Source organism: Aythya fuligula, chromosome 28, assembly GCF_009819795.1.
Source record: "Aythya fuligula isolate bAytFul2 chromosome 28, bAytFul2.pri, whole genome shotgun sequence".
Lineage (NCBI taxonomy): Eukaryota > Metazoa > Chordata > Aves > Anseriformes > Anatidae > Aythya > Aythya fuligula.
The window spans coordinates 1,309,683-1,334,613 of record NC_045586.1 but is presented as its reverse complement, the minus strand read 5'-3'; the positions used below and the strand labels follow the sequence as shown (position 1 = coordinate 1,334,613).

The 24,931-nt window shown below is 48.7% G+C and overlaps 2 protein-coding genes across 2 annotated transcripts; one reads left to right on the top strand and one right to left on the bottom strand.

The window, feature by feature from the left end:
* Window positions 1-520: 520 nt before the first annotated feature.
* Window positions 521-2,167, bottom strand: LOC116499771 (cornulin-like). Its single transcript, XM_032204614.1, has 2 exons — window positions 2,030-2,167; window positions 521-1,897 (listed from the first exon to the last, which is right to left on the bottom strand). The coding sequence occupies exons 1-2, from the start codon at window positions 2,165-2,167 to the stop codon at window positions 521-523; spliced, it is 1,515 nt and encodes a 504-aa protein (XP_032060505.1).
* A 14,743-nt stretch (window positions 2,168-16,910) lies between these two features.
* On the top strand, window positions 16,911-19,025 carry LOC116499598 (keratin-associated protein 10-7-like). The gene is made up of 2 exons (XM_032204350.1): window positions 16,911-18,496; window positions 18,587-19,025. Exons 1-2 carry the CDS (start codon window positions 16,911-16,913, stop codon window positions 19,023-19,025), a joined length of 2,025 nt encoding a protein of 674 aa, XP_032060241.1.
* The last annotated feature ends 5,906 nt before the right edge of the window (window positions 19,026-24,931 follow it).

Genomic DNA, 24,931 nt, shown 5'->3' with positions numbered 1-24,931 from the left:
TGCCATTGTATCAATCCAGACACCTACCCTCTCTGAAGACATCTCTCGCGAGGATGTCACATCCCTGCCCGTGGGAAGTGATCAGTTCACCTCAGCTAAATTGCAAAGGTGAACAGTAGCTCCTTCAGGCTGCTTGTCCCCGAGGCACGCTGCCTCCCTGCAGCCACCCTGGGGCAATGTGGATGTGTGGCATGCAAGGGACAGGCGCCCAGGTCCTCTGCACCATGTCAGCCTGCTCAGAGCTGGGCCAAGGGCACGCTTGCAGCAAAACACCGGGACACATGTGCTGTTTTGCCTTCAGTTTTATTGCTTTGCTTACACAGGCAGAGGCAGTCTAATACAGGATAAGAGAGAAGGTCTCAAGCCACAAATAATTCTATACAAACCAGGGGTGTGTAGCCCAGGGTTAATAAAGAGTGGGACAAGACATAACAAATAGGAATATAAAATCAGGGTGGCATCGGACAAAATGTCCCACCTTGCAGGGGGCGACAGCCTTGATCGCACAGGGTTTCAGCCTTCACTGCTGTGGTGGCCACTGAGGCTGCAAGTGCTGCTGCTCCACAGGGTGTTGTCCTTTGCCGTGACTGCCCTGTTGCTGCTGTCCCAGAAAAGGCTGAGCCTCATCCCCACTGTTGTCCTGCACCTTGGGTTTGGGGAATGGAGGTTGAGCCTGGTTGTCGTGTGTTCCCCAGGGCTTGGGATCCGGCTGGGGGTTCCCACCCCACCCTGGGGGCAGCAGTTTCTGGGTCTCACCTGGGTTGGGATCCTGCCAAGAGGTCTTGCAGACCTGGGTCTTGTTTGTGTCTTTCCCTGGTGTTTCAGAGGAACAGCTCAGGTTCTGCTCTGCTGGCTTTCTCTCTGGGCTGTGATTGGGGTTTGGACCCAGCTTTGATGCCTTTGTCTCTTGGGCCTGGTGGCTTATTGGGTTCTGTTTTGCAGCTTTATGAGTATTTCTGTCTGGCTCTGGGGTCTCACCACTCTTTGGATCCCTTTCTGGTGCCTTAGTCTTGTCGTCCTGATGGGTGTCCTGGCCCTTCTTTGGCGTCTCACCCTTCTTGGTATCCTGGTTGGTGTCCTGGCCCTTCTTCGGTGTCTCACCCTTCTTGGTATCCTGGTTGGTGTCCTGGCCCTTCTTCGGTGTCTCACCCTTCTTGGTATCCTGATTGGTGTTCTGGTCTTTCTTTGGTGTCTCACCCTTCTTGGTATTCTGATTGGTGTTCTGGTCTTTCTTTGGTGTCTCACCCTTCTTGGTGTCCTGATTGGTGTCCTGTTCCTTCTTCGGTGTCTCACCCTTCTTGGTGTCCTGAGTATCCTGGTCTTTCTTTGGTGTCTCACCCTTCTTGGTATCCTGATTGGTGTTCTGGTCTTTCTTTGGTGTCTCACCCTTCTTGGCATCCTGATTGGTGTTCTGGTCTTTCTTTGGTGTCTCACCCTTCTTGGTGGTATCCTGATTGGTGTCCTGTTCCTTCTTTGGTGTCTCACCCTTCTTGGTATCTTGGTTGGTGTCCTGTTCCTTCTTTGGTGTCTCACCCTTCTTGGTATCCTGGTTGGTGTTCTGGTCCTTCTTTGGTGTCTCAGCCTTCTGGGTATGTTGGGTGTCCTGATCCTGCTTGGTTGCTGCACCCTCCTGCACCTGATTGCTCACCCGCTGCTCAGGGTCCTGCTGTTGGGGGGCTGCTGGCCCTGCCACGCGCGGCTCTGGCACCCCACCTGCCTCCTCTTGCACCGTTGTCTCCTGTCCATCTTCTGGTGCCTGACACTGCTGGAGCTGCCTGTAGCAAGCCTTGGCCACTCGGAAAATCAGGCTGAGAAACTCACTGAACTCAACCTTGCCATTGCTGTCTTCATCCAAGAAGCGCAGCACCTTCTCAACAGTGTTGGGGTCACGGGGGTTCTGCAAGGAGACAAACAGCATCAGCAAAGCCCGTGAGCCCTTTGCACCATCTCTGTGGGATTACTTGAGCAGTCTTGGGGCAGAACCAACCCCCATGTCCCCTCCCCATGGCTCGCCTTGCTGGATCCTCACCACTATCACGTCTGCAAACTCCTGCTCGATGAGCTGCCTCAGCTCTCCCTTGCTCAGGGCGCTGCAGTCACCGTCCCTTCTGGCATAGTTGTAGAAAACAGCGATGATGCCATTGATGTTTTCCTGGAGCTGGGCCATCTCCCCACAAAGTTGAGGCAGCCTGCAAGAGAAACACAGGCAAAAAGGGGCTTTTGTCTGTTTGCTTGGTTTTCAGGTAAATTACACCTGAACAATGCAGCTGGACAGGCAGAGAGGAGGATGAGCCAGAAGGACACAGATAAAATGAAACAGAATAAGAACAGAGGGAAAGGAGAGAGCAAGAAGGGACTTGCAGGGAAGCAAATCCCTGAAAAAAATGAAGCTTGCCGTGGAGATGGTTGGGTGCGAGGATGGGCAAGCAGTGGTCAGAGATGAGGGACAGCAGGAGCCAAGCTGCTGGGGGTGCAGAGAGAGAAGAAAAAAAAATAAATCCCACTTGGCTTTCTCTGGAGCAGAACCGTGAATGCAGGGCGTCTCTAATGAACCAGAGAACAGCGTAACTCCCAACCCCTTTCCATATTTTATCTCTTGAAGAGCTCAGCTCCAGGAAGAAGCTCTTGCTTGAGCGTGGTGGCAAAGTCCAGCAGCGTCTGTCCAGGCTTACCTGGGCAGGAGCAGAAGCGCTGGCCTCGGGAGCGCGATCTGGAGCGGCCCCGCTCTCAGCAGCCTTATATACAGTCGAAAGTCACGGCCCGCACCTCGCAGAGGAGACACCCCATCAACAGGGTGCCGCATCTCGCGCCCAATTACACTGTCATCCCCCTGTCTTCATTTGTCTCTTTCTCATTAACTTCGGCTCTGATGCTGTTCTCTGGAGTTAAGACATGATCCTTCCTAAGCTCGCCCCACCTGCAGACGCATTTTAGAGGAATTAAGTAGAAAAGGCTATTTTTAGTGCTGCAGGATTTAGTTTAAGGTGATGCCCAAGCAACGCCCGGGACTCTTGTCTTTGGCGAATGTGTTTGGTGAGCAAGTAATCTGAGTGACTGACACCGGGGAGGAGGCTGCCTGGAGGCGCTTGCATGGTGGATAAAGAGAAAATAAAACAAAGGTAGAAAAAATAAGGATATAGTGATGCCAAGATTAACGTGATTCCTGCCAGAAACTCCCACTTCTGGAACCCGACAGGGAGGCAGGCACCCAGTGAAGAAACCTTTTCCAACAGTGCCACCAAGTGGCACTTGGGGGGGGACAGAGGGGTGACACGGCGTGGCCAGGGTTTGCAGTCACTGCGGTACCAGGCAGGGAAACTGAGGCACGGTGCAAGGAAGGGGCTTCTGCTCCTCCTTTGTACGTCCTTGCACCGCCATATCCCCCCTGCTGCTACAGCTGCAGTGTGATATGAAAGTTATTTCCTAGGCAGTTTTGTGCAAGACTCTTAAGTGTCCTCGCTTTAGCTGTCTGCTTTTAAAAGTCCTTTTCTTCGCAGTAAGAGAGTCTGAAAAAAAATAGTGCTGGAAATGCACGTGGCTTGTAATGTGCAAGGTGCTTCAGACACAGACAATAAAATACAGCCAATTTTGTGTAAGGAAAAGGACTTTCAGGAGAATGCTCCTGCTTGCTTCATGCCTGGCACAGGGAGGGTTAATGGGAACCAATGTATTTGGGTGAAATACTGGCAGGTGTGCAGGGGCACTGGGAGGGGATAAACTGGGGAGCCAAGGAGCCCCCCTACTGCAATAGGGGTGCTGCAGAGCTGGGTGACTTCATGTCTGTCCTGTCCCTTGGTTCCTGTTACTCCAGCAAGCTCTGTCTGAAGCTGTGCCCTTTCCTTAAACTAGGAATTTTCTGATCCATCCCCACTTCCATCTCTTGTGCAGGGACACTGGCTGCCCCCAGTTCCTGAGGTGTTGCCAGCTGCAGGCTCGGGGCCTTTGGGAGCCTCTTCTGATGGTTTCTGTTTTTTCTCCCATGCTCAAGCTTCAGCTCTGAACAGAGCCAGCTTGAACCTGAATGAAGGAAGGGAATTTGAATCTTGGAAGCAATAATTCTGCTTTTATTACTCTCTATTAATCTATTGACCTGTCTGTTGTATGTGCGCGGGAGCACACCACTTCTCCTCTGGCGGGGCATGTTGGCTGCTAATCCCATCAAGCTGCAGGGAGGGTGGGGGGCAATTACTGGAGGCGCCTTGGAGAGGCAGAATTGCTCAGGGTGTTCTTGCAGAAGTTATTTCTGGCCAAATCACCCAGACCCTGGGCAGGGCGTTTTCTCCCTCATAGACAACCGTAGACAATAAGAGGTTTATGTTGTGCGGGACCTCATACGTGCTTTATAAGGCAGAAAAGGTCAGGGGGTCAGATGGGACGTGAAGAAGTTGAAAGAATGAAGTGAGAACAGCATAACAGGAGGAAAGCACAGCTTGCAGGAGAGCTGGAGCTAAATGAGGAGGAACCCAGAGGGCAGGTCCTTCTGGTTAACAAAATCCCCTGGAACTCAGCGGTGCTGCGGTGAGAGGTGTGGGGAGGCTTTGCACAAGCTTGCACCTGGTTTCTAATAATCCTGGGGGGTTCAAACAGGGCTGGGGTGAGGTTGGTGGCTGGAAAGGAGCTGAGCTTCGCAACTGCTCTTGCTGCAGCACAGGAGCAGTGTTTCGGCTGCTCTTTGCCATGAAAATTGCTCTGCCAGTCTGCAGAGCCTAAACTTTTTGTGCAATTTGGCTGAGGTAAAGCACGAGCTGCAGTTTCCGTGTTTTTCCCCCAATATCAAAAGAGGCTGGCAGGCTCCAAAGCTGTGCCCCGTGTGTGAGAGGCCAGTGCTGGGAAGGCATTTGCACCACAGCTCTGATGTCAGGGCAGGATCTTGCTTTTACATGAGTGATCGTTCCTTCCCCTGTGATGCCACCTGTGCTCATGAGAACAGCAAATATTTTGGGAGCTTGCGTTTGAAGCAGCCAAAATGCACGTTAATCTGGGCTGGCTTCCCGAGGCTGGTTTACCAGGGAGGCGCGGAGGGACGGGGCAAGGCGTGGCGGGGGAGTGAGCGAGGCTGCAGCCCTGTTTGCTTGGCAACTGAGCTGCAGTGATAATCACAGATTTTGGAGGAGTGTTTGCCAAAGGAGCTCTGTCTCCTGAGCTCACCGGGAGAAAATGTGCTGGGGCACTGGGCAAACCAGCTCCTCTGGCTAGGCAGTGTGCGTTCAAACTTGGTCTGTTAGTAAAATCCTCTGGTTGCTTGCTTTAAAGAGTTTGGACACTGTTTTTCCTCATCCATCCAGTTTGCCTTTCTTCCTGCTGTGGGTTCTTCGGGCTGGGGATCTGCATGGCCACAGGGGGCTGGGGGTGATGCTGTGACCTTGGCGTGGCCATTTGGAGCGTGATTCTTGTCAGGTGGCCAGGAAAGAAGAAAGGTGTGGAAAATCTAAGTGTGTACGGTTGCACAAGAGGCTTTAAATAATTTAGCAGCTCTTAGTGCTGTTAGCTCTGGGGTTGCAAGGAGCAGGCGTCGGGCGGTAACAGCAGGGACCAGTGTTGAGCTGGTGTCGGGACTGGGGGTGCCTGGGGGTGCGGGTTCGGTCACAGCGGTCAGGTTTCTCAACAAAAAGGGGCAGGAAATTATTGTTTGTTCCTGCATGACTCAGGGGGGTTGTTCCTGCTCAGCAGGGAAGAGCAGAGGTGTAGGTTAGCACTGAGGAAGGAGGGAAAGTGTTACACTGAAGGTTTAACCTGATAAATTGTTTAAATGCACATTTGGGGGGCTTGAAAGAGTTGGGGTTTGCTTTGGGACGTTAGAAGAAAAAGCAAAAGCCTGCTGTAGTGTCTTCACTGTATGCAGCAACAGGAGCCAGAGGCTTGTCTGCAGTTATTGTCCTTTCTGCCTGTTTTTTCCCCCTTTTTTTCTTTCATCTGCTGAGAGCAGTTGATGCTGAGGTTCCCTTTTCTTGCCTCGTTGCACACACAAAGCGCAATTCCCAAACTTTCCCAGAGCTGGAGCCCATTATGCAGAGAGCTTTATCACTACATCTATGTCATTATCAGGAATTAAGCTAATTGCAATAAAAAGCTTTATTTTCCTATGCTGCCTAGGCATTTCAGTAAGTTATTTCTGTTGCTGCCTTCTTTACTGCTAATTCATTGTGACATTAAGGAGTGTAATACATCAGCTTTTCTCTAATACACATTTCTACTTTCTTACATGTTAATGAGCATATTTAACATTTCTTCAGAGATAATTGGATTCCAAGGCTCCCTGTGGTAATGCACTGAAAGCCAGCTAGCAGTGCCTTTAATATCTAAAAGACCTTCTGCATTTGAATAATCCCACAATTAAAATTAGGAATTAATCTCTTGGCTGAAACAAAGCTTTCGAGGATACTTTGTTTCGAGGCAGTTTCAATACATATGTTAACCGTAGTTACGGCGAAGTTAATTAAAACGTTCTTTTGCATTTCTACCCCAGATCTCACAAAGGGGCACAGGTATTTCCGATTATTTTATTCCCCTTGATCCTTCTTGTGACAGCAGGATTTTTCTGTGCTTCATTTGCTCATGGCTTATCCAGATGGCTGTTTTAATGCAAAATATAGAAGTCATCTGCAAGTAAATTATTTTCTGAAGGGGCAAAGGGACTCCTGAGTTTCTTTCCTCTTCCATACCCAGAGCTGTTTAAGTAAATGATGATAGGTGCACTGCTGTGCATGATGTTATATGGAGAGCACATGAATTTCTTTATTTCATGTTAAGCAAACCTTTAGTAATTAGAGATCAAGATTAAAGCTAAGAGGGAAGCAGAGGTGAGATGAGATAATTCTTCATAGCAGAAAATGTGGGCTAATCTCCCCTCCCTCTGCAGACACCTGCCTTTCTCTGCCTGCAGAAGGATGCAGGTGCAGCAATGTGTGCACACACGACCACAACTGTGTGTGCTTGGGTGGGCAGCCAGGACCCCAGCCCTCCCTGCTGCCCACCCCCAGACCTTGCTTGGACACATCCAGCTCTGGGGATTTTTGGAAAATCCTCTTCTAAGCATTAACCAGCTTTTTGTGGCAGTGCACAGAAGGCTGGAACTCTCTCCTCTGTGCTCTTCTTCCCCTGCTGCACACGGCTGAGCTCGGAGCTTCTGCTGGGCTAGGGATGGAGGCGGCAGCAGCTTGTCCCCACCTGTCCCCAAGCTGTCCTCACGCCATCTGCAGGGCAGGTGGGATGGGGCAGCGGCTCCCTTGTGGTCCCTCGTGGCTCTGTCTGCGAAGGCTGAGGGTCAGACCTGAGTCACCTCCTGTGGCCGCGGTGGAAGTGAGTCACTGCTGGGCTCCTTCAGGCTGCTCCCCTTGGTGGTGGGGATGATTTCGGTGCCTTTCGCCGTTACCTTCCTCACTGCCCGGCACTTCAGTGGGAGAGTTTTACTTCTTTTTGCTAGCTAGTTTTAGATGGAAGGTGCGATTTCAGGGAATGGATTTTCTTTAGCTGGGGTGGAAAGATGCTTTCTGCTGCCCCAAACAGCAGCTCCAAGGAGCGACTGCGGGAGCATCCAGGGCAGGTGGGGAGGAAGCGATGGGGAAGGGCTGGGAGGCGGCCGTGCTGCAGGGATGGGAGCGTGTCTGCAGCAGGAGGTGGGAGGGGGCAGCGAGGACGTGTTGGGAAACTCGACCTGATGGAAACCCCACCAAGGGCAGGCTGGTGGGGTGGAGGAGCTGGCTGGATGAGGTGCGCCAGGGAGGATCAAGGCATTGCGCTGGGCTGGCAGCCGAGCACTGGAGCGGGTGCTTTGGGGCACAACAGCACTCACCCGGCAGGGACCCATGTGCGGTGGCAGGAGTGGGGCAGGCAGCTGCCTGCACAAATCAGGAGGGATAGGGGGGCACTGGGCACTGGGGGTAAAGCCAGGCTGGTGCCCTTTGTTCTGGCTACATTACCCATGCCACTTTCAGCACTGCAATCCCTGACTGCCCTGCCCACTCCACTCGTATTTTCCCAGGAGATGTATAGACAGGGAAATCAGCTGCTTTCTTTTAAGCATTGGGATTGATCTTCCTTTAGCCTGACTTTCCCAAGAAGGACAACTTCTATGCTCCCAGTTCTTATACCCTAACCTATTATTTGCAAGCAAATTTGGCACAGTGGTGTGGTTCAAACAAATGCTAAATTTCTACCAGTTTCACAGAAAAAAAAAAAAAAAAAAAAAAAGAAAAAGAAAAAAGGCAGTATGGCTTTGGTTAATGCTGCCACAGTAGAAAGGACCAGCCAGTTCTCCCTTTGTTGGGCTGTTGGACACACGAGAGACGGTGGAAACCAGGCTCTACCAGTTCTGCCTGTGGGCTGCCTTGTTCCAGAGCCGTGTTTCTGTTTGTTTATGCTGCGAAGGCAAACACAAAGGAAGAAACTGGGTACTGGCAGGCTCCCAGCCAGTCTCAGGAACTTCTCCCCATGATGTACGTTTCTGCTGAAGTTCAGAGCTGTGCTGTATGGCAATGGAGCCAGTCACAGCCTATGGGCAAAAGCCACCTGGCCCTGAATCCACCGAGATGCTGAGCTGAAGCCTGAAAACCAGAGGGGAAAAATGGGATATATATATATAAAAAAAAAAAAAAAAAGTGAATCCAGATCCAATCTGATGGTGGCTGAATGCTATCTGTGTTAAATGTTTTACTTTGTGCAGCTTCGGTGTGCTGTGAAGAGGTTCCCAAGAATGCCAACGGGGTGCTGAGCTCTCTGCTTTCAGCAGCGGGTGGGAGGTGCTCCTTGTAGCTGTGCTTCCTGGTCTCCCTGTGCCTGGAAGCCCCTCTGGAGCTGGTGACTCAGGCCAGGGGAATGAGGACTCCAGGCTGGCACCACTCAGGTGCAGACGTGCAGCAGCTGACGGGCTCTGAAGGATTGGCTTCCTCAAATGACTCACCTGGCTCCATGGGATACGCAGTACCAGCCTTGGGGACAGCAGAGCTGGCATTACAGCGATGCTCCTGCCTCTGGCTTGAGAATCGTGGGCAGGGAAGACTTGTAGCAGCCCAGCTCATGCTTGCTGTTCCCACAGGCTGAAGCTGATTTGGGGAATTAACAACATTTGCCCTCTGAAAGGCCAAGAGAAGGATGTTGGAGCTTGCCACCAAGTGGCTTGTGCTCCCTGACAGCTGTGCATCCCCCAGAGGTTTCTTAGGGCAGCTATGGGTGCTGGCTTTGGTGCCAGGTTTCTTTGTCTGTTGGATGCTTTGGGAAATGGGATTTAAGAGATGTCCCGAGAGTGCTGAGCTCCCACCCTGTGAAAATGAGAGCAGCTGAGAGGTCTGTATGCCAGCTCTCAGCGGCACTGGCTGTGCCTGAGAAATGAGTCCTTTGCCTGGGGTTTGCAAACAAAGTTCGGCCAAAGCCAGGCTGGCTGGCATTTTGTCTTTTCCTTCCTCTCTGCAGGGAAGTGATAAATGACTAGCTGATATGTTCGGAATGCCACAATCACACCTAATGCCTCTTTTCCAGCTGTCCCAATTACACTCCACCCTGATGATGATGAGCTGTCACGAGGCAGAATAATGACAGACGAGTGAGGGGAGGAGATCATGGCGAGGGGAACATGAGAACTGCTAAAGGAACAGAGAGCTGGGAAAGGCAATGAAAGGGCTGTTCATGAGTGCTGAGATGCAAACGCAGCACATCCCCAGAAAACATGGACTAGTGAAAGGATCTAGCTGGGTCTGGTCCTCTTCTTGATTTCTTGCTTTGCCATCAGCACTGCAGCCCAGGCTCAAAGACTCCCTCTGCCACAGATTGTTTGAATGAATAAATATTCACTGAAGTTACAACTGTCATGCACAGCAAAAAAAGAGATGTTTTTTTTTTCAGGCTTAGTTTTCATGACAAACCATCGATACCTGTGGCCCTGGGTGGTCTCACCCATTGAAGAGCTAAAGAAATCTTTGCTTGTCTTGATGAACACCTCCAGCTTCCTGAAGGCAAAGGCTCTGCCTCCAGATTTTGTTTTGTTGTCATTGTTTTGTGCTCAGAAGCACCCAGAATGATGCCAGCAAGCTCTGAGCATCAGAGGATGGGTATTTGCATGTCAAACCCGCCGGCACAACGCAGGCTCTGTTGGCATAGCCATAAATGCTGGGGTTGTGACAAGAAGTGCCAACCAGGACGATGAGAGTGTGTAATGAGAAGTTATTTTGGTAATTGAGATCATGTTGGAGAGCACAACAATTTGTAAAGGACAGCTTAGTAATACCGTGTCAAAGGAATATCTATCTTGTAACAATGAGCTGAGCTTATCTGACTTTGCAAGTGCACATTTGGGACTACAGTAAACAGTATTCCTCTGGTTCATCCTAGTTATTTTTACATTACTATAGGCTATCTTCACTAATGTTTGATTTATAATTGCTTCCAAAGTCTGATACTGCAGATCTAATCTAACTCGTAAAAGAATTGTATTACAACATAATGGGTAATACATATAGTTCCAGGCACGATAATCTGGCACGGTGTCTTGAGAATGAAATCTGTTGATTTATTTACTGGGAGGGAGATGGGGTGGGTGAGGAAATAGCTGACAAACTTTTCAGATTCATGAAAATTTATTCCCTCAATCCAGTAAGCTGCAATTATTGCTACAATATAAGGAACTCATTTAATCTCTTTGCAAACGCACGCAGCACACTAACACGTAGGGATGTTTTATTTGATGTGCATATGGAGACAGAAAAATCCTTCCTAACAGAAGACATTAAAGACCCAGCCATAATCCAATAAAACCAGCTTTCATCGAGCAGCTGTTTTGGATGCCTGAGCTGGTTCCCATCATGTTTCCAGGCTGCCCTGAGCCGGGAGTGGGCTTGATTGCAGCAAGCAGCCGTGCCAGCAAACAGAAGCCCGCAAGCGAGTGCCCCTGGGAGCATGGAGAGCCCAGGGTGCCAGCGCCAAGCAGAAGGGGGCTGCAAGAGACATCAGACTGTGGTACCCCATCTGCACGGCGGACAGCTGCAGAATGACTGGCAGATCCTTCTCCCCCTGGCCTTTCTATTACTCATTTTTTAAGGCTTTATCCATCTACTGTTTCAGGCTGCTGCTAGTATTTAGATATATAGCTCAGTTTCTGGGGAATATTACTTATGGGGGAACTTTTAATTACGCAGCATTTTACTCAGTCTTAACTGGACGTTGTGCAACGGAACTTGCATTTCTCAGCATTATTCTTCGCCTGGTGTTTTCTGCAAGTTCTTCCTATTCAGCATTTGCTCTTCACCTGAAATACCTTCTGTCATTTTATATCTCCTTAAAAGACCTTTCTCGAGCTATGTTAAAATCATGCCTTTGAGCTACTTTTCTCAATATTCTCATAACAATTTCAATCTAAGAGACCATTAAAAAAGAAGATAGAAAACCCAAAGGCAAAATCCTAACTGAATTTAAGGCAGATTGTGAAAGTAGTTATTTATATGTGGGAAGTAAAAAAGTTGAAGATGATGAAACGGGTCTCTGTGAATGCAATTAATATGTGCATTGCACTTTTGCCATTATTATTGCAGTTAATATTAGGCAATAAAAATAAGGGCTGTAATTATCAGATGATTGAAAAGTATTTTTTATTTAACGTGAAGCAATTTTCTCTCCTGTTGATACACAAGAAACTGAGAGACTCACCAGCAGAGGTCTCATTGATGCAGTGGATCCTTTCCTGCCTGGTGTGCCTGCTGCTGCCGCTCAGTTCTTGCCTCGCAGCCAGTTCTGACACCGGGACAGGCACCGCTCCACGATGGCTGCGGTGCGGGTGTTGAGGCGGAAAGGTGCTCGTGGGGACGGGCAGGCTCCAGCACCTTTGCTTGTGCACTTGGTGGAGTCGGTGGCTGCGGGCTCCCCGGTGCTCTGGGGTGCGCAGGGTCCCGCAGTGCTCTGGGGCACACAAGGCTCTGCACAAACCACGGTTAGAGGCGTACAGGGATCCACGTGTGTAACCAGGCACTGATCGGGGCAAGGATCACCGCTGATCACAGCCTGAGCACAGCAGGGCTCCACCGACAAGGCCGTGCAACTGCTGGGGAAGGTCTCCATGCAGGTCTCAGGCACTTTGATGGTGCAGGGTTCCATCGGTGACACGGGGTGATGGTGAGGGAAAGTCTCCCCACATGTCCCCACAATCTCAGGACTGCAGGGTTCTATTGGCAAGGTTGTGGGCTTCACTGGGAAGCTGGTCCCTCCCTGGCTTTGTTGGAGGTCACAGGGGACAACCGCTGGACACACGCAGGTGGTGACACACGGAGATGTGCAAGAGTTGCAGGCAGGTGTCAGCTCAGGGCAGCAGGCGTCCCCAGGCACAGGGACAGCTGGAGGTGCACAGGCAGGACTCAGCTGAAGGCACACATCCAGGCACGGGGCTGCACCCTGGCATTGGCAGGGATCCACCTCAGAAGTCTGCTCCGGACAGGGATGCACATCCTGTTTGGGGCAGGTGTCTTGGTCCACTGCGGCACCCACCCCCATGCAGGCAGGAGGGTGAGACATCTTTCACCACTGTGGGCAAGCCTGAAAGAAAACAGATCAATCTGGTGTCCAGTAACACAAAACTTCAGACTGTTTGCTTTCTTGGTTGGTGAATTCTTCAGCAAGGTACTTGCTGCTCATGCCACAATTGAGCATGACATAAGGAATAGAGAGAAAGCTGGCTGTTTGTTATTTCAAATTCTACAACCATTCCTTACAAAGAGAACTTTGGTCATGCTGTTTTTCTTTATCAACACCCAAACTCAACTTTTCTATTTAAAATTGGCTTTCAGCCAAACAATTCCACCCTAGCAGTATGTCCTTGCACAGATAGCGATGGATTTCATTAACATTTTCAGCAGAGCTGTAAACTTCAAGGTATTCTCCTCTCTTTTGCAGGTATTTTCTAATTGCCCTATTTGCCCTTGCAGAACACCCATCTTGCAGCTGCTGCAAGAGGAGCAGCTGTCACCATCCTATCTTTGCCATTGCTAAAGGCAGCAACAGGCTCAACAGGAAAAAGCCAGGACGTGCTGCCTACTGTGGGGCCAGGTGCTCTTACCTTGGCCGCTGCCGTACCGATGCTGTAGTCACTTCACCGCTTAGATGACAGCCACATGCACAGCAGTTTCGTCTCCTTGGTGAGCAGGATGGTGTGTTAGTCCTCTAAATCCAGTGCTGGGACGCCAGAAATCATTTTGCAGAGCATCCATGGGAGTTACAGCAAAGCAAGCATGAAGGGAGAAGATTATTACTCTTTCAAACTCTTATCACCAATGAGATGTGAGAGTTAATAAACAATTTTCCTTACACAGTGGGTAGCAGTAATCTATCTCAGCAGAAGTTTCACGCCAGTAGTAGGCTTAGATCCGTAAATCTTGAAGATACTTACCCTGCTCAGTATCAGCAAATAAAGCCAGCAAGCAAACCCAGCAACTTTAACCTGGGATCTGCCTTGTATATTCAAGAGCCTGGCCTCCGGAGATGAGGTGCCTCAGGCACACAGACAAGCAACCCTTTGCTAACATGGACCTGCTCCGCCTCTGCCCTGCCTAATTATTTTTAATGGAAACCATCTATTTCCGTGGCTGCCGCATAACCTCGAGTGAGCCCAGATAGCTTGCAAATTCACGTGTCCTTCCAGCAGGGCTGACGTCAGAGAAGAATTTGGGAAATGAATGGATTCAGGGCTTGCTGTCAAATAGTCAGCCAGTCATGGGCAGTTTTTCTGTGACGGTAAAACATCCTCCAGCCCAACACATCATTGAGGGCCATTAGAGACTGGGTGGGATGTGGGATGTGGGAGATTCCTTTACTTTTAGCCACATCTGACCTGCTTCTGTCACTGCCCCTGTCCTGTTTGGATGTGGCACTACTAGTTGTAGGGTCCTGCTGTGCTTCTGGAAACTCTTATATCATCGCCGGTCTCGTGATGTTTTGCATTTTCTCCTAGAACTCTGACTCAGGTAACAAAACAATATTCCTTCACCAGGTTTTTGCCTTTATCCCTACACAGTTGCACCCCTGAAGAGCAGAGGGCTGACAAGAGGATTGACCACCACGCTTTCCCCTTCAGCCCGCTGGTTTACCAAAGGCAGCTGAATTACGCCAAGGATTTACTCAAATTGCTGTGGTCGGAAGAACATTGGCAACCCAAGTGGTCACGCATCCTGAATTTATTTCTTTCTATTCAAATAACCAAAAGCCACTATGTGGGGCATCACCACGCTCAGCAGCATGTATACCACACACTTAGAGGGAGGTCAGAGTGCAGACACAAGCATGCACATTTGTCTCTGGATGATGTATGAGCTTGTCTCTGCACGCAGGTAATACTGGTTCGATGTTTGTGTCACCGAGTGACTTAGGGCTAGTTCGGAGCAAGCAGAGAAGGAAGTCTCAGCCTCTTTGATGCCTCAGATGCAAAGAACTCATTGGATCTCCCTTCTCTCTTATAGTGAGGGGATTTCAAATGAGAACTTTGTTACTTGACCACAATTGTGGCAGGCAGGACCATGCAGTTCCATGCTGCTGCAGTTACACACTGTTTGCTATCTTGTGAAAGGTGCATCTTGGTCTCATTTTAGCCCACATTGTGAGCACAACAAATCAAACAGGGGCCCTACCACAGTGATTAAAGGTCTTAGCACAGTGAAGTCTTCCCTAGCTGCCTTGCTGCCAAAATCATAACAAATTTATGTTGGAATACTGGATATATATATATATATATGTATGTATGTTGTCTGTAGGTTCATGGCCGGTGTGCAGTGCCCACAGAATCAGAATCCACACAAAGGTCTTTTAATTAAATAATTAATTTAATTCTTTCCTTATTTTCTCGGCTAAAAGACTACACAAGCTACAAAAAGACTATACACTACACAAGCTACAGGCCTCCCTGTTTTCTTCAAGGTTTCCTTGTCTTTTCCCCAGCTTTGGGACTACATATATATGTGTATATATATATGCATATATATATATATATGCATATATATATATATATATATATATATATTTTTTTTTTTTTTTTTTTTTTGCTAGAATACTGAGTTTGATTGAGGAGCACTGATGTTATGGAGCCACCCAGAAAATATGGATCCTCCCATTGCTCTGCTGCTCTTTTTGGAGCTCACGCTTAGGTGCAGGGTCTGAGTGCTCCCCTCCTGAGACATGTCTGTGCTCCAGTTTGGGGCCCACAGTGCAAGAAAGCCTTCAACAAACTGGAGCAAGTCCAGCAGGGACCCCCAAGGTGTCCAGGGGCTGGAGCAGGTGGTGGGTGGGGAGCAGGCCAAAGGACCTGCTCAGCCTGGGGAGGAAGAGGCTTAGGGGAGATCCTTGTGCTCCCTGCAGCTATCCATAGGGTATTAATGTTGAAGACAGGCTCTTCTCAGAGGCACCCTGAGACAGGTTGGGAGAGAATGCTTGCATGTGGCAACAAAGGAAATACTGGCCAGGTTACCTGGAATACATAATTTTTGTAAAAAATAATATATTTTTTGTTGGGACGGATAGTGTATACGAGGAAGAGCATGGAAACTGACACACTAGAGCAGAAAGAAGTTGTTCCGAGTCCTATCCCACATACAGGTCGGAGTGTCACAGCAGAAGGTGCAAGAAAATGTACTAAATTAATTTTTATTGAAAGATCAATTTAATCCCAAGGGGATTGTTTCCATGCTGTATCATCTGTTCATTGCTCCCCACCCCCCATACGAAATACGTAGATGAGGAATTCAGGCTTGCAGGCAGATGTCATAGGTTGCATGTACCACCTCAATGGAGAGGTTTCATTAAAAATTATAATGTAAGCAGGTAATTTAAGGATTGGAGGTGGAGCAAGTCTGGATTATTACAAATTTTATTTCCATACCCCTGAGGTGTCTCACTTCCGGGGACACGGACACTGAAATCGTATAAAAGGGTTCATATTGTGGGGTTTCTCAAACCATTTTGGTTTCGTATGCTAGTTCCCGGTGGTGAATTGGGTAAGTCTCTCTTGGCTGACTGGGAAGTAATGTAAAGGCTGGGGTTATTTAATTTTAAATATTATCTGCAGAAGCAAGCTAGAAGACTTACAAGTACTTCTGCTTAGCGAGATTTGTATGTGGTACTTATCAAGCAGCTAAGTTAAGGGTGACTGGTCATTCTGTCTTCCTCCAACCTCTATTTGCTTTATGTTTTGCAATTGCTGTGTGCTTTCCATCGAGGTGCGTCTCAGGGTAGGTGAGAGTGGCCCAGCCTCTCTCCTTCCCCAGTGACACTGTTGCCCGGTTTTAACCAGGAAATTGTTGGGTTTGAGAGAGATCAAAAGGCAAGGCAAGGACTTCAAAGGCAAAAAAGTGGGAGGGAAGATAAGAAGTGGAGCCTGGCAGGCTGCAGGGGTAAGCGGCGCCTGGAAGGGTGTCTGGGTGGGGAGATCTGTGAGGAGCTCTGTGGGAGAGCCGGAGAAGCCGCGGCCCATGAAGGCCAGGCCCTGTCCCGGGGGGAGGCTCCCAGCACGGGGCCTCGCCGTTCGGCTTCCAGCCTGTGTGTGGACAGGGAGCCTTCAGAGGCTGGAAGTATCCCTCTTGGGCGGATACCAAGAGGTAGTGGCAGAGAGGTAATCCCAAACTGAGGGGAGCCCTGGGAAGGTGGAGGCTGTCGCACCATCAGACCCCGTCATGTAATCTACCAAAGACTGAGTGACACCGCTTCTTGCTCCTCTTTTGAGAAGTTGTTTGCAGCATACGTACAGCTGGTGGCTACAACCTGAAATGCTTTCATGTGGAGTTAGTGCCCTGCTTGGGTTTCAGTTTGTTTCCCCAGTATGTGGCTCAGAGTTCCACCGGAAAAAGTGCGGATTAACTCAGTCTGTGAAATAGCCTTGGGAAAGCTGAATGCCTCTGTTTTCCACACAGTGTATTCCTCTCCTTCTTTCAGACATTCTCCCTCCCTCAAAGATGCTTTGCCAAAATGACTGCCAGCGCAGACAGCCCTGCCTCCCTCCTCACATCGTCTTCTTGAGGAACTTGCCCGTGAATAGAAGCGTTGGTCCTGCCAGTACCGTCTGTAACATCGAGCGCTTGCCCCCCTGCACGGATCCCTGCTACTATGCCAGGGTTCCTCGGGGCACCACCACGTACATAAACCTGTCTAATCTTGGCAGGAGACAGATTGCCCTGGATCCGTGCTGGTTTGGAATCCCCACGTGTGTGGATCCCTGCTGCCAGGACCAGAACAGGTGCACTACCAGGTGTGTGGATCCCTGCTGTCAGGACGTGACCAAGTGCACCACCACATGTGTGGATCCCTGCTGTCAGGATGTGACCAAGTGCACCACCACATGTGTAGATCCCTGCTGTCAGGATGTGACCAAGTGCACCACCAGATGTGTAGATCCCTGCTGTGAGGAGATAACGAAGTGCACCACCACATGTGTGGATCCGTGCTGCAAGGAAGTGACCAAGTGCACCACCACGTGTGTAGATCCCTGCTGTGAGGAAGTAACCAAGTGCACCACCAGATGTGTGGATCCGTGCTGCAAGGAAGTGACCAAATGTACCACTAGATGTGTGGATCCGTGCTGTGAGGAAGTAACCAAGTGCACCACCAGATGTGTGGATCCCTGCTGCAAGGAAGTGACCAAATGTACCACTAGATGTGTGGATCCGTGCTGTGAGGAAGTAACCAAGTGCACCACCAGATGTGTGGACCCATGCTGCAAGGAAGTGACCAAGTGCATCACTAGATGTGTGGATCCATGCTGCGAGGAAGTGACCAAGTGCACCACCAGATGTGTGGATCCATGCTGCAAGGAAGTGACGAAGTGTACCACCAGGTGTGTGGATCCCTGCTGTGAGGAAGTGACCAAGTGCACCACCAGGTGTGTAGATCCCTGCTGTAGACCTGTGACCAAGTGTACCACCACATGCGTGGACCCATGTTATGGCAGGTATACCAAGTGCACCACCAGGTGTGTGGATCCCTGCTGTGGAGGTGTGACCAGATGCACCACCAGATGTGTGGACCCATGCTGCAAGGAAGTGACCAAGTGTACCACTAGATGTGTGGATCCATGCTGTGAGGAAGTAACCAAGTGCACCACCAGATGTGTGGATCCCTGCTGCAAGGAAGTGACAAAGTGTACCACCAGATGTGTGGATCCCTGCTGTGAGGAAGTGACGAAGTGTACCACCAGGTGTGTGGATCCCTGCTGCAGACCTGTGACCAAGTGTACCACCACATGTGTGGACCCATGTTATGGCAGGTATACCAAGTGCACCACCAGGTGTGTGGACCCCTGCTGTGGAGGTGTGACCAGATGCACCACCAGATGTGTGGACCCATGCTGCAAGGAAGTGACCAAGTGTACCACTAGATGTGTGGATCCGTGCTGTGAGGAAGTAACTAAGTGCACCACCAGATGTGTGGATCCATGCTGCAAGGAAGTGACAAAGTGTACCACCAGATGTGTGGATCCCTGCTGTGAGGAAGTGACGAAGTGTACCACCAGGTGTGTGGATCCCTGCTGCAGACCTGTGACCAAGTGTACCACCGCATGCGTGGACCCATGTTATGGCAGGTATACCAAGTGCACCACCAGGTGTGTGGATCCCTGCTGTGGAGGTGTGACCAGATGCACCACCAGATGTGTAGATCCCTGCTGTGAGGAGGTGACCAAGTGCACCACCACGTGTGTGGATCCGTGCTGCAAGGAAGTGACCAAGTGCACCACCACGTGTGTGGATCCCTGCTGTGGAGGTGTGACCAGATGCACTACCAGATGTGTAGATCCCTGCTGTGAGGAAGTGACCAAGTGCACCACCACGTGTGTGGATCCGTGCTGCAAGGAAGTGACCAAGTGCACCACCACATGTGTGGATCCCTGCTGCGAGGAAGTTACCAAGTGCACCACCAGATGTGTAGATCCCTGCTGTGGGGATGTGACCAGATGCACCACCACGTGTGTGGATCCCTGCTGCGCACCCTGCTTTAAGCAGCCCATCCCCCTGTGTGCCAGTGTCTGCGGCCAGCAGTACTCCATCAGCTGTGCCGATATCTGTTTGCGTAAGTGAGGGCTCCCTGAGCAGCTGTGTGCAGGGGGCTCCTGCAGTGGGAGCCACCAGGTGACCCCTCTGAGGTTCCTCTGCTCTGTGGTTTCCCCAACAGCTATGGAATGAAAATGGTTTGCAGACCCCTGAACCCGTCGACGTCTTCCTCACCTTTCGGCTTCCCTTCTGCCCTTCCTCCCCTAGGAAGGGTAGACCCACACATGGTTTTCCTTGCATTCTGCATCGTTTCTAATGTATTTATCTAAAGCACAATGCCTTTCCTTGTAACACAGAACCACTTGATTTTGTGCCCCCAGGATTATTGCCTGGGAGAGGGATTCTGTAATTCTTTTCTGCACTGATGTGGATGGAGGAATTTCCCTGTTTGTTCTTCCTCACCATCTTCTCCTTTTCTTGTATGAAGCAATAAAAACATTTAATCTTGGCAACAGCTGTCTGCAAGTTTTCCTTCCATTTTGCACACCCCCAGACTCACACTTCCTCCTTTTAATTTCTTCCTAAATGTCTGATCTCTGCAGAGTGACAGCTAATGTTAGAACACATGGCAAGGTCTAAGGAAATAACAAGGGTTCCCCATATGATGCCTGGGAAAGGGGGTGTTTGTTGTATGTGTCGAAGAAACACAGCTCTGCCATGGTTCTGAAAGACATTGAAAATGCAGCTGAAGTGCTCCTGAAGCTGGAGGAGCTTAGGGCCTGCTGTGTTTGCGTCCCACAGGCAGAAAGAAAACATTCCCTTACTAGCAATGGGTAAACGAGCCACTAATGAAGGGAAGACAAGCAGGGTTGGGAGACTGCTTGTGCCTTGTGACATTGCCACCTGTGTGCAGGAGGTCCTATCTCAGCCTTTTGCAATCGACTTGCACTTCCTTGTCTCTGGTGGCAATTGGGCAAGTCTCATCAGCTGGGGAGAGCAACATGGATTTTCTCACCACTGAATTCTGCAGAAAGGATAGCAGTATTAGCAGGGTATCTTGGACAATTTTAGTAGCCCTCCATGAACATTTATTGACAAGGATCTGAGTGCTTCCTCCTTAGCACAGTATTTGCTGGCAGAGCTCTCCTCCAGGAATGAGCAACATCCCCAAGGACTCAAAGTTGTGTTGTTCTGCATGCCACGGTTGTGCTCTGTGGGTTCCCTGAGTGGAGATGGTGCAGGGTGGGCTCAGAGCCAGCAGCAGCTGCTGAAGGGAGGAGAGTTGGGGAGGCAGGCGTGGGGCAGCCGGCCCAGCTGCTGAAGCAGCAACGTGGGCACATCTCCGTCTGCAAGCACCCACTGCCTTGTTTTTAAAGATGCCCCAGAGGCACGAGGCTGGTGACTAACCTGCAATTATCACCGTCTCGCTTTTTCTAGTAGAGGAGTTGGACCAATAGTGGGATGTGATAACTCATACCTGGCAGACGTGGCATTGCACGCGGCTGGGGAGATCCGGCCTCGCGCAAATCACCCCACCCTCGTGGCTCTCCTGTTTCCATCCTCCCCTCCCGGTGGGTCGTGGTGGAGCCCAGCTCTCCCTGCTGGTTGTGCAGCAGTTGTGGGTGCAGGGTCCTTGCCAAGGGCTAAGGCATTGCCTCAGCACAAATGCTACCCAACAGAAACACCAAAGCAATTGAGGCTTCCTAATCACCCCTCTGTGGAGGTCTGGTTTGACTCCAAGGCTTCTCTAAAACTCACTTAAATGTTCTGTGCAAGCAATGATTACTTTTGCTCCTGCTCCCAAATCCAATGGAACACTCTTCTGGGAAATAAGAAACTGTAGATGGAAAAAAATAACATTCAGAAAAGATTATTCCTTAAAATCTTTCTCTAAGGCATCCTTCTGATGGCCTGAATCTTGCATTATCTTTAATACTACATATGAACTTGGAAACTCAGTGTTTTAAAAGGATGGGGCCTTTGCAGCAGAGAGCAGACACGTCATTGCTAGGTGGGCATCACAGGTTTATGCCATAGGAAGAGGAACAGAGACCCCTTTTCCTGAACCACTGAAAATTTACACTACATCTATGAAACTCTCATAAATGTTTGGGAGAAAAGTGAAGTTCAGCATGATCAAGTACAGCAGACCTGCAGTTTTTGCTCTCAGGCAACATGCTTTGAGCTCTATCATGTATTCCTCAGAGATCAGGACACTGCTTTGTTCAGTAAAATACAAGTCCTAAAGAAATCCAGATTCCCATTCCAAAGTGTTGGGAAATCAGAGCAAATACCTGCAATAGTCAGAAGGCAAAAGATAAAATGGATGAGTTATTTTTTTTCAACCACAGCTAGTTCCTCTTTTTCAGATTTAATTGCATTCAGATGTTCACTTGTCATTCTTCACGGAGCACTCACCTTCCTGAGTAAACAGGAAAAGAGGTGGATAGTGTTGTGTTTGGGTTCCTCTCAGCCCCAGAAGTAATGATCTAATTACTTGATCAAATAGTCCGGAGGGCATGGACTAGACAAGCCACTTGTTTTCATGTGAGGCTAATTGCATTCTGCACTCAGACTCCTGGCATCTCAGCTATGCGAGGATTTCCAAAGCTGGAGCAAGGTCGGGCAACCTGGGACCGGCCCGCCCTGGAAGCTGCCCTCAGTGCCGTGAATGTTCCCAGTTGTGGTAGGGAATGATGAGAGGGGAAAGTCAGGTGTAATGACGCCAAGGACTTTAAGATTTAATTGCAGCAAAGTGCAGGAATGTCCTGGGAAGGCATTGCCATGTTGAGAATAGGGGAAGAATCTTTGGTTTCCATGAAAATGCTTTGTTCACTCAAATGTGGGTAGTGTACTATACGGGATGTTGCGCATACACAAAGCTTCTTCCAGTACAGGGTCTCATATGACATCCCCAATGCCAACTGGTGCTGGATGCAACAGAGGAACAAATCTTACTTAGGAGGTTTTTGGGTAAACCAAAGGATTCAAAGAAATCCACAGGTGTCATACTTCTGACATCTTTAGGAGTTTTTGAAATAGTTATTCTATATTAGGAGAAATCCAGCTAACAGCCCAAAGCAGTGCATACTGAAATAGTTGCACAGGGAAGAATTTCAGTTTAGGAGGTTTCCATCAAAAATTATGACATCTACAGATATTGAAGTTGTGTATTTATGTTAATAATCATGTCTCTGTGACCATGGTGTGTTTCACATCTGCAGGCAAAATTTTTATAGGTATAGGAAGAGAGCTCCAGTCTGGTTGTGCCACCATCTTTGTTAGCTCTTGATGGTGAAATACAACGATTATTGGGAACCAAGTGTATTGACTGTGCCTTTTTTTTTTTTTTTTGTTTTGTTTTTTACTGATTTCTTCATAAACATTTTTCTGAACACCAAAGTACTTTGCCCAAGGGGCTCTTCTTCTGCAACACCAGCCAAACCTCTGGGTAGAAGAAGTGTCACTCTGACTCCTTCTGGGATCCAGGAGCCTCTTGTTCAGGTTGCTCTCTGCAGTCCTCTTTTCATCAAATAGCTACTCATTGCACCAGCCTCTGCTTCTGCGAGTGAGCTTAATGTCTGCCATTTAATTAAGTAGATCCCAGAAGCTGCAGCTTTGGAATATCATTTCTTTCCAGTTCTTTTGCCAAAGGATGATGGCCGTGAACGGATGTCACTGTGGAGTCCTGACTCACTGAACCTAATGTGACTAGTCAAATAGCTAAATTGCTCATAAATATAATAGAGATCCACAAATAAGTGTCAATTAAAAATAATAATCCATCCCTCTGGTGTTCCCACATATTATAAATGCAGATCAATTTATATCTCCTAAAATATCTATTTCTCCTGGAAGTTTTTACAATTTCTTGCTAATCAAATATAACAATAGGGTTCACAATAACACACTATAGAAAGGGAGACGTAGAACCAGTCATCACCATTGGTTTCAGAAATGAGCCTGGAGCCCCAGGAAAGTGTGAACGGTACAAACCAGGCCAAGAAACCCCCCCCCCAGCAGAATAAGCAATGGTGGTAGCTGCTGTGAGGGGACCTAGAGGAGCTGGAGGGCGATTGCTGGTATTGCACAGCAAGGTTAGCGCTAGGTGGAGGAGATGGGGAGATGTTTATCCATCAAAATACTAGACACATAAATCTCATCTGGTTGCTCTCAGTATGTTTTATTATCTTTGGGGCCTATCTGTTGCAGTCATGGCTCTTCCTCCTCACCCTGAGGCAGATATGCAACATGAGCAAAACCCACTGTACAAGTCCCTATTCCTGTCATCTACAAAAGCTGCTGGTGCAAATCTGGGGGGGAAAAAAGGCACATGATGCACTACGTCTATGCTGCAAATGAAGAGAGGAGCGGAAAGAATGAACAAACCATGAGGTGCTCCCAGGAAGATGCCAAGAGCAATGCAAATCTGCTCACATGAGTTTAGGTCAGGAACTCCAGTTCTCCCATGTAAACACTAGAAAGGAATCGGCGCCGATGCCTGTCATTCTCCAGCAGAACTCCTGATGTCCAGTATAAACAGGATGCACTGCTCATGCTGAATGGATTGTTGCTGTTTTTTTCTGCTCATTCAGCATTTTTGTAAGTGATCTAGTTGGGGAATTTGGCCACCCAAATGTAGCCCAGTGATCACATTCCACCTCTGTGATTGGAATATCTTGGAGAAATAAAGATTTTCTGTGCTGTGAAGCTGAGTGACATATCACAACTAGGAAAATGCTTCAATAGCTAACATGGAGTTCTGGGCCTAAATTCCACTTAAACTGAAGTAAATGTACACTGCTCTAGCAATGGAAAAATAGGCCTTTAAAATGTGTGCCCCTCTGTTTTGCCCTGAATGGCTTGAAGAGGTCCTCAGGGTGACTGGAGTTGTGTCCCCATTGGCATTGCCAAGCACGAATGCTGTTAATAGGGCAGCAGTATGGAGAGGAAGGGGCTGGGTGTATTTAATGTTTAAAAAGGTCCTGGAGAAACAGAAACCTCAATATACTGTGGAAGTATTGATGGCACACTGTAGGATTAGCTCCCTCTTAGCATGAGAATTAGGAGAAAATATTTCTCAGAGTGAATCAAATCAATTGCCTGTCTTCACTAATAATAGCCATCTGTTCTTGCTTCATTGAAAATACAACTAAGGTATCATTCAGACATTTATGGAAATAAGGAGTTTAAAATATCCAAGCATACTAAATCTTTTTGGAAAAGCAATTAATGCTGTACCTATCTGATTATTATTTTTTGATTACTGTGTCATTCCCATTGGGAACTGCAAGACTTGGGTATTAGGTGGAAACAGAATTTGCTCAGAATCACATGCCTTGCCTGGAAGAAGGTTTCCATCAAAAATTATGTTGTAAACAAATATGTAAAGCATGTATAGGTGGAGCTTATTCAAGTTGTTAGTGGTCAGGTGTCCATACCCCTGGGCTTCTTCGTTTCCGGAGATGACGCCACGCAAGCCATATAAAAAGGTTTGCATTTTGATGCCCACATCAGTTCATTTGACTTCTCCCTCACTCACTTGTGTTGGTGAACTGGTAAGTCTTTCTTGGATTTATCAGGGAATAATATGATAACTGTGTTACTCGGTTGTTCTGGTCAAAAGAATATACTAGCTATCACAGGAGAGCTTTGCTTCAAGTGTTCCTGTTCCAGGATTTTGTCTTGGGATGGGGGGAAGAAATGTTGGACTCTTTTAGAGTTTGTTCCTCTGTAAGTAGCTTGCAAACGTCCTGTCACCTCTTGGGAAACTATCTGTCTCTTATCCTCCTTCATATTCACTCTTCATTAATTTATGTAAACCTCATTAAGTCAGGAAATTATATAAATTACTGGATGCTGCAGAGTAAGACCTGGGACTTCAAAAGAGATGGATGGGAAGAAGCACTGTCAGTAAGAAGGAAGCTGCAGGACACCTGAGGGCTGCACTGCAGGAGGCATCTGTGAGAAATCAGGATGAGGAATTGAATCAG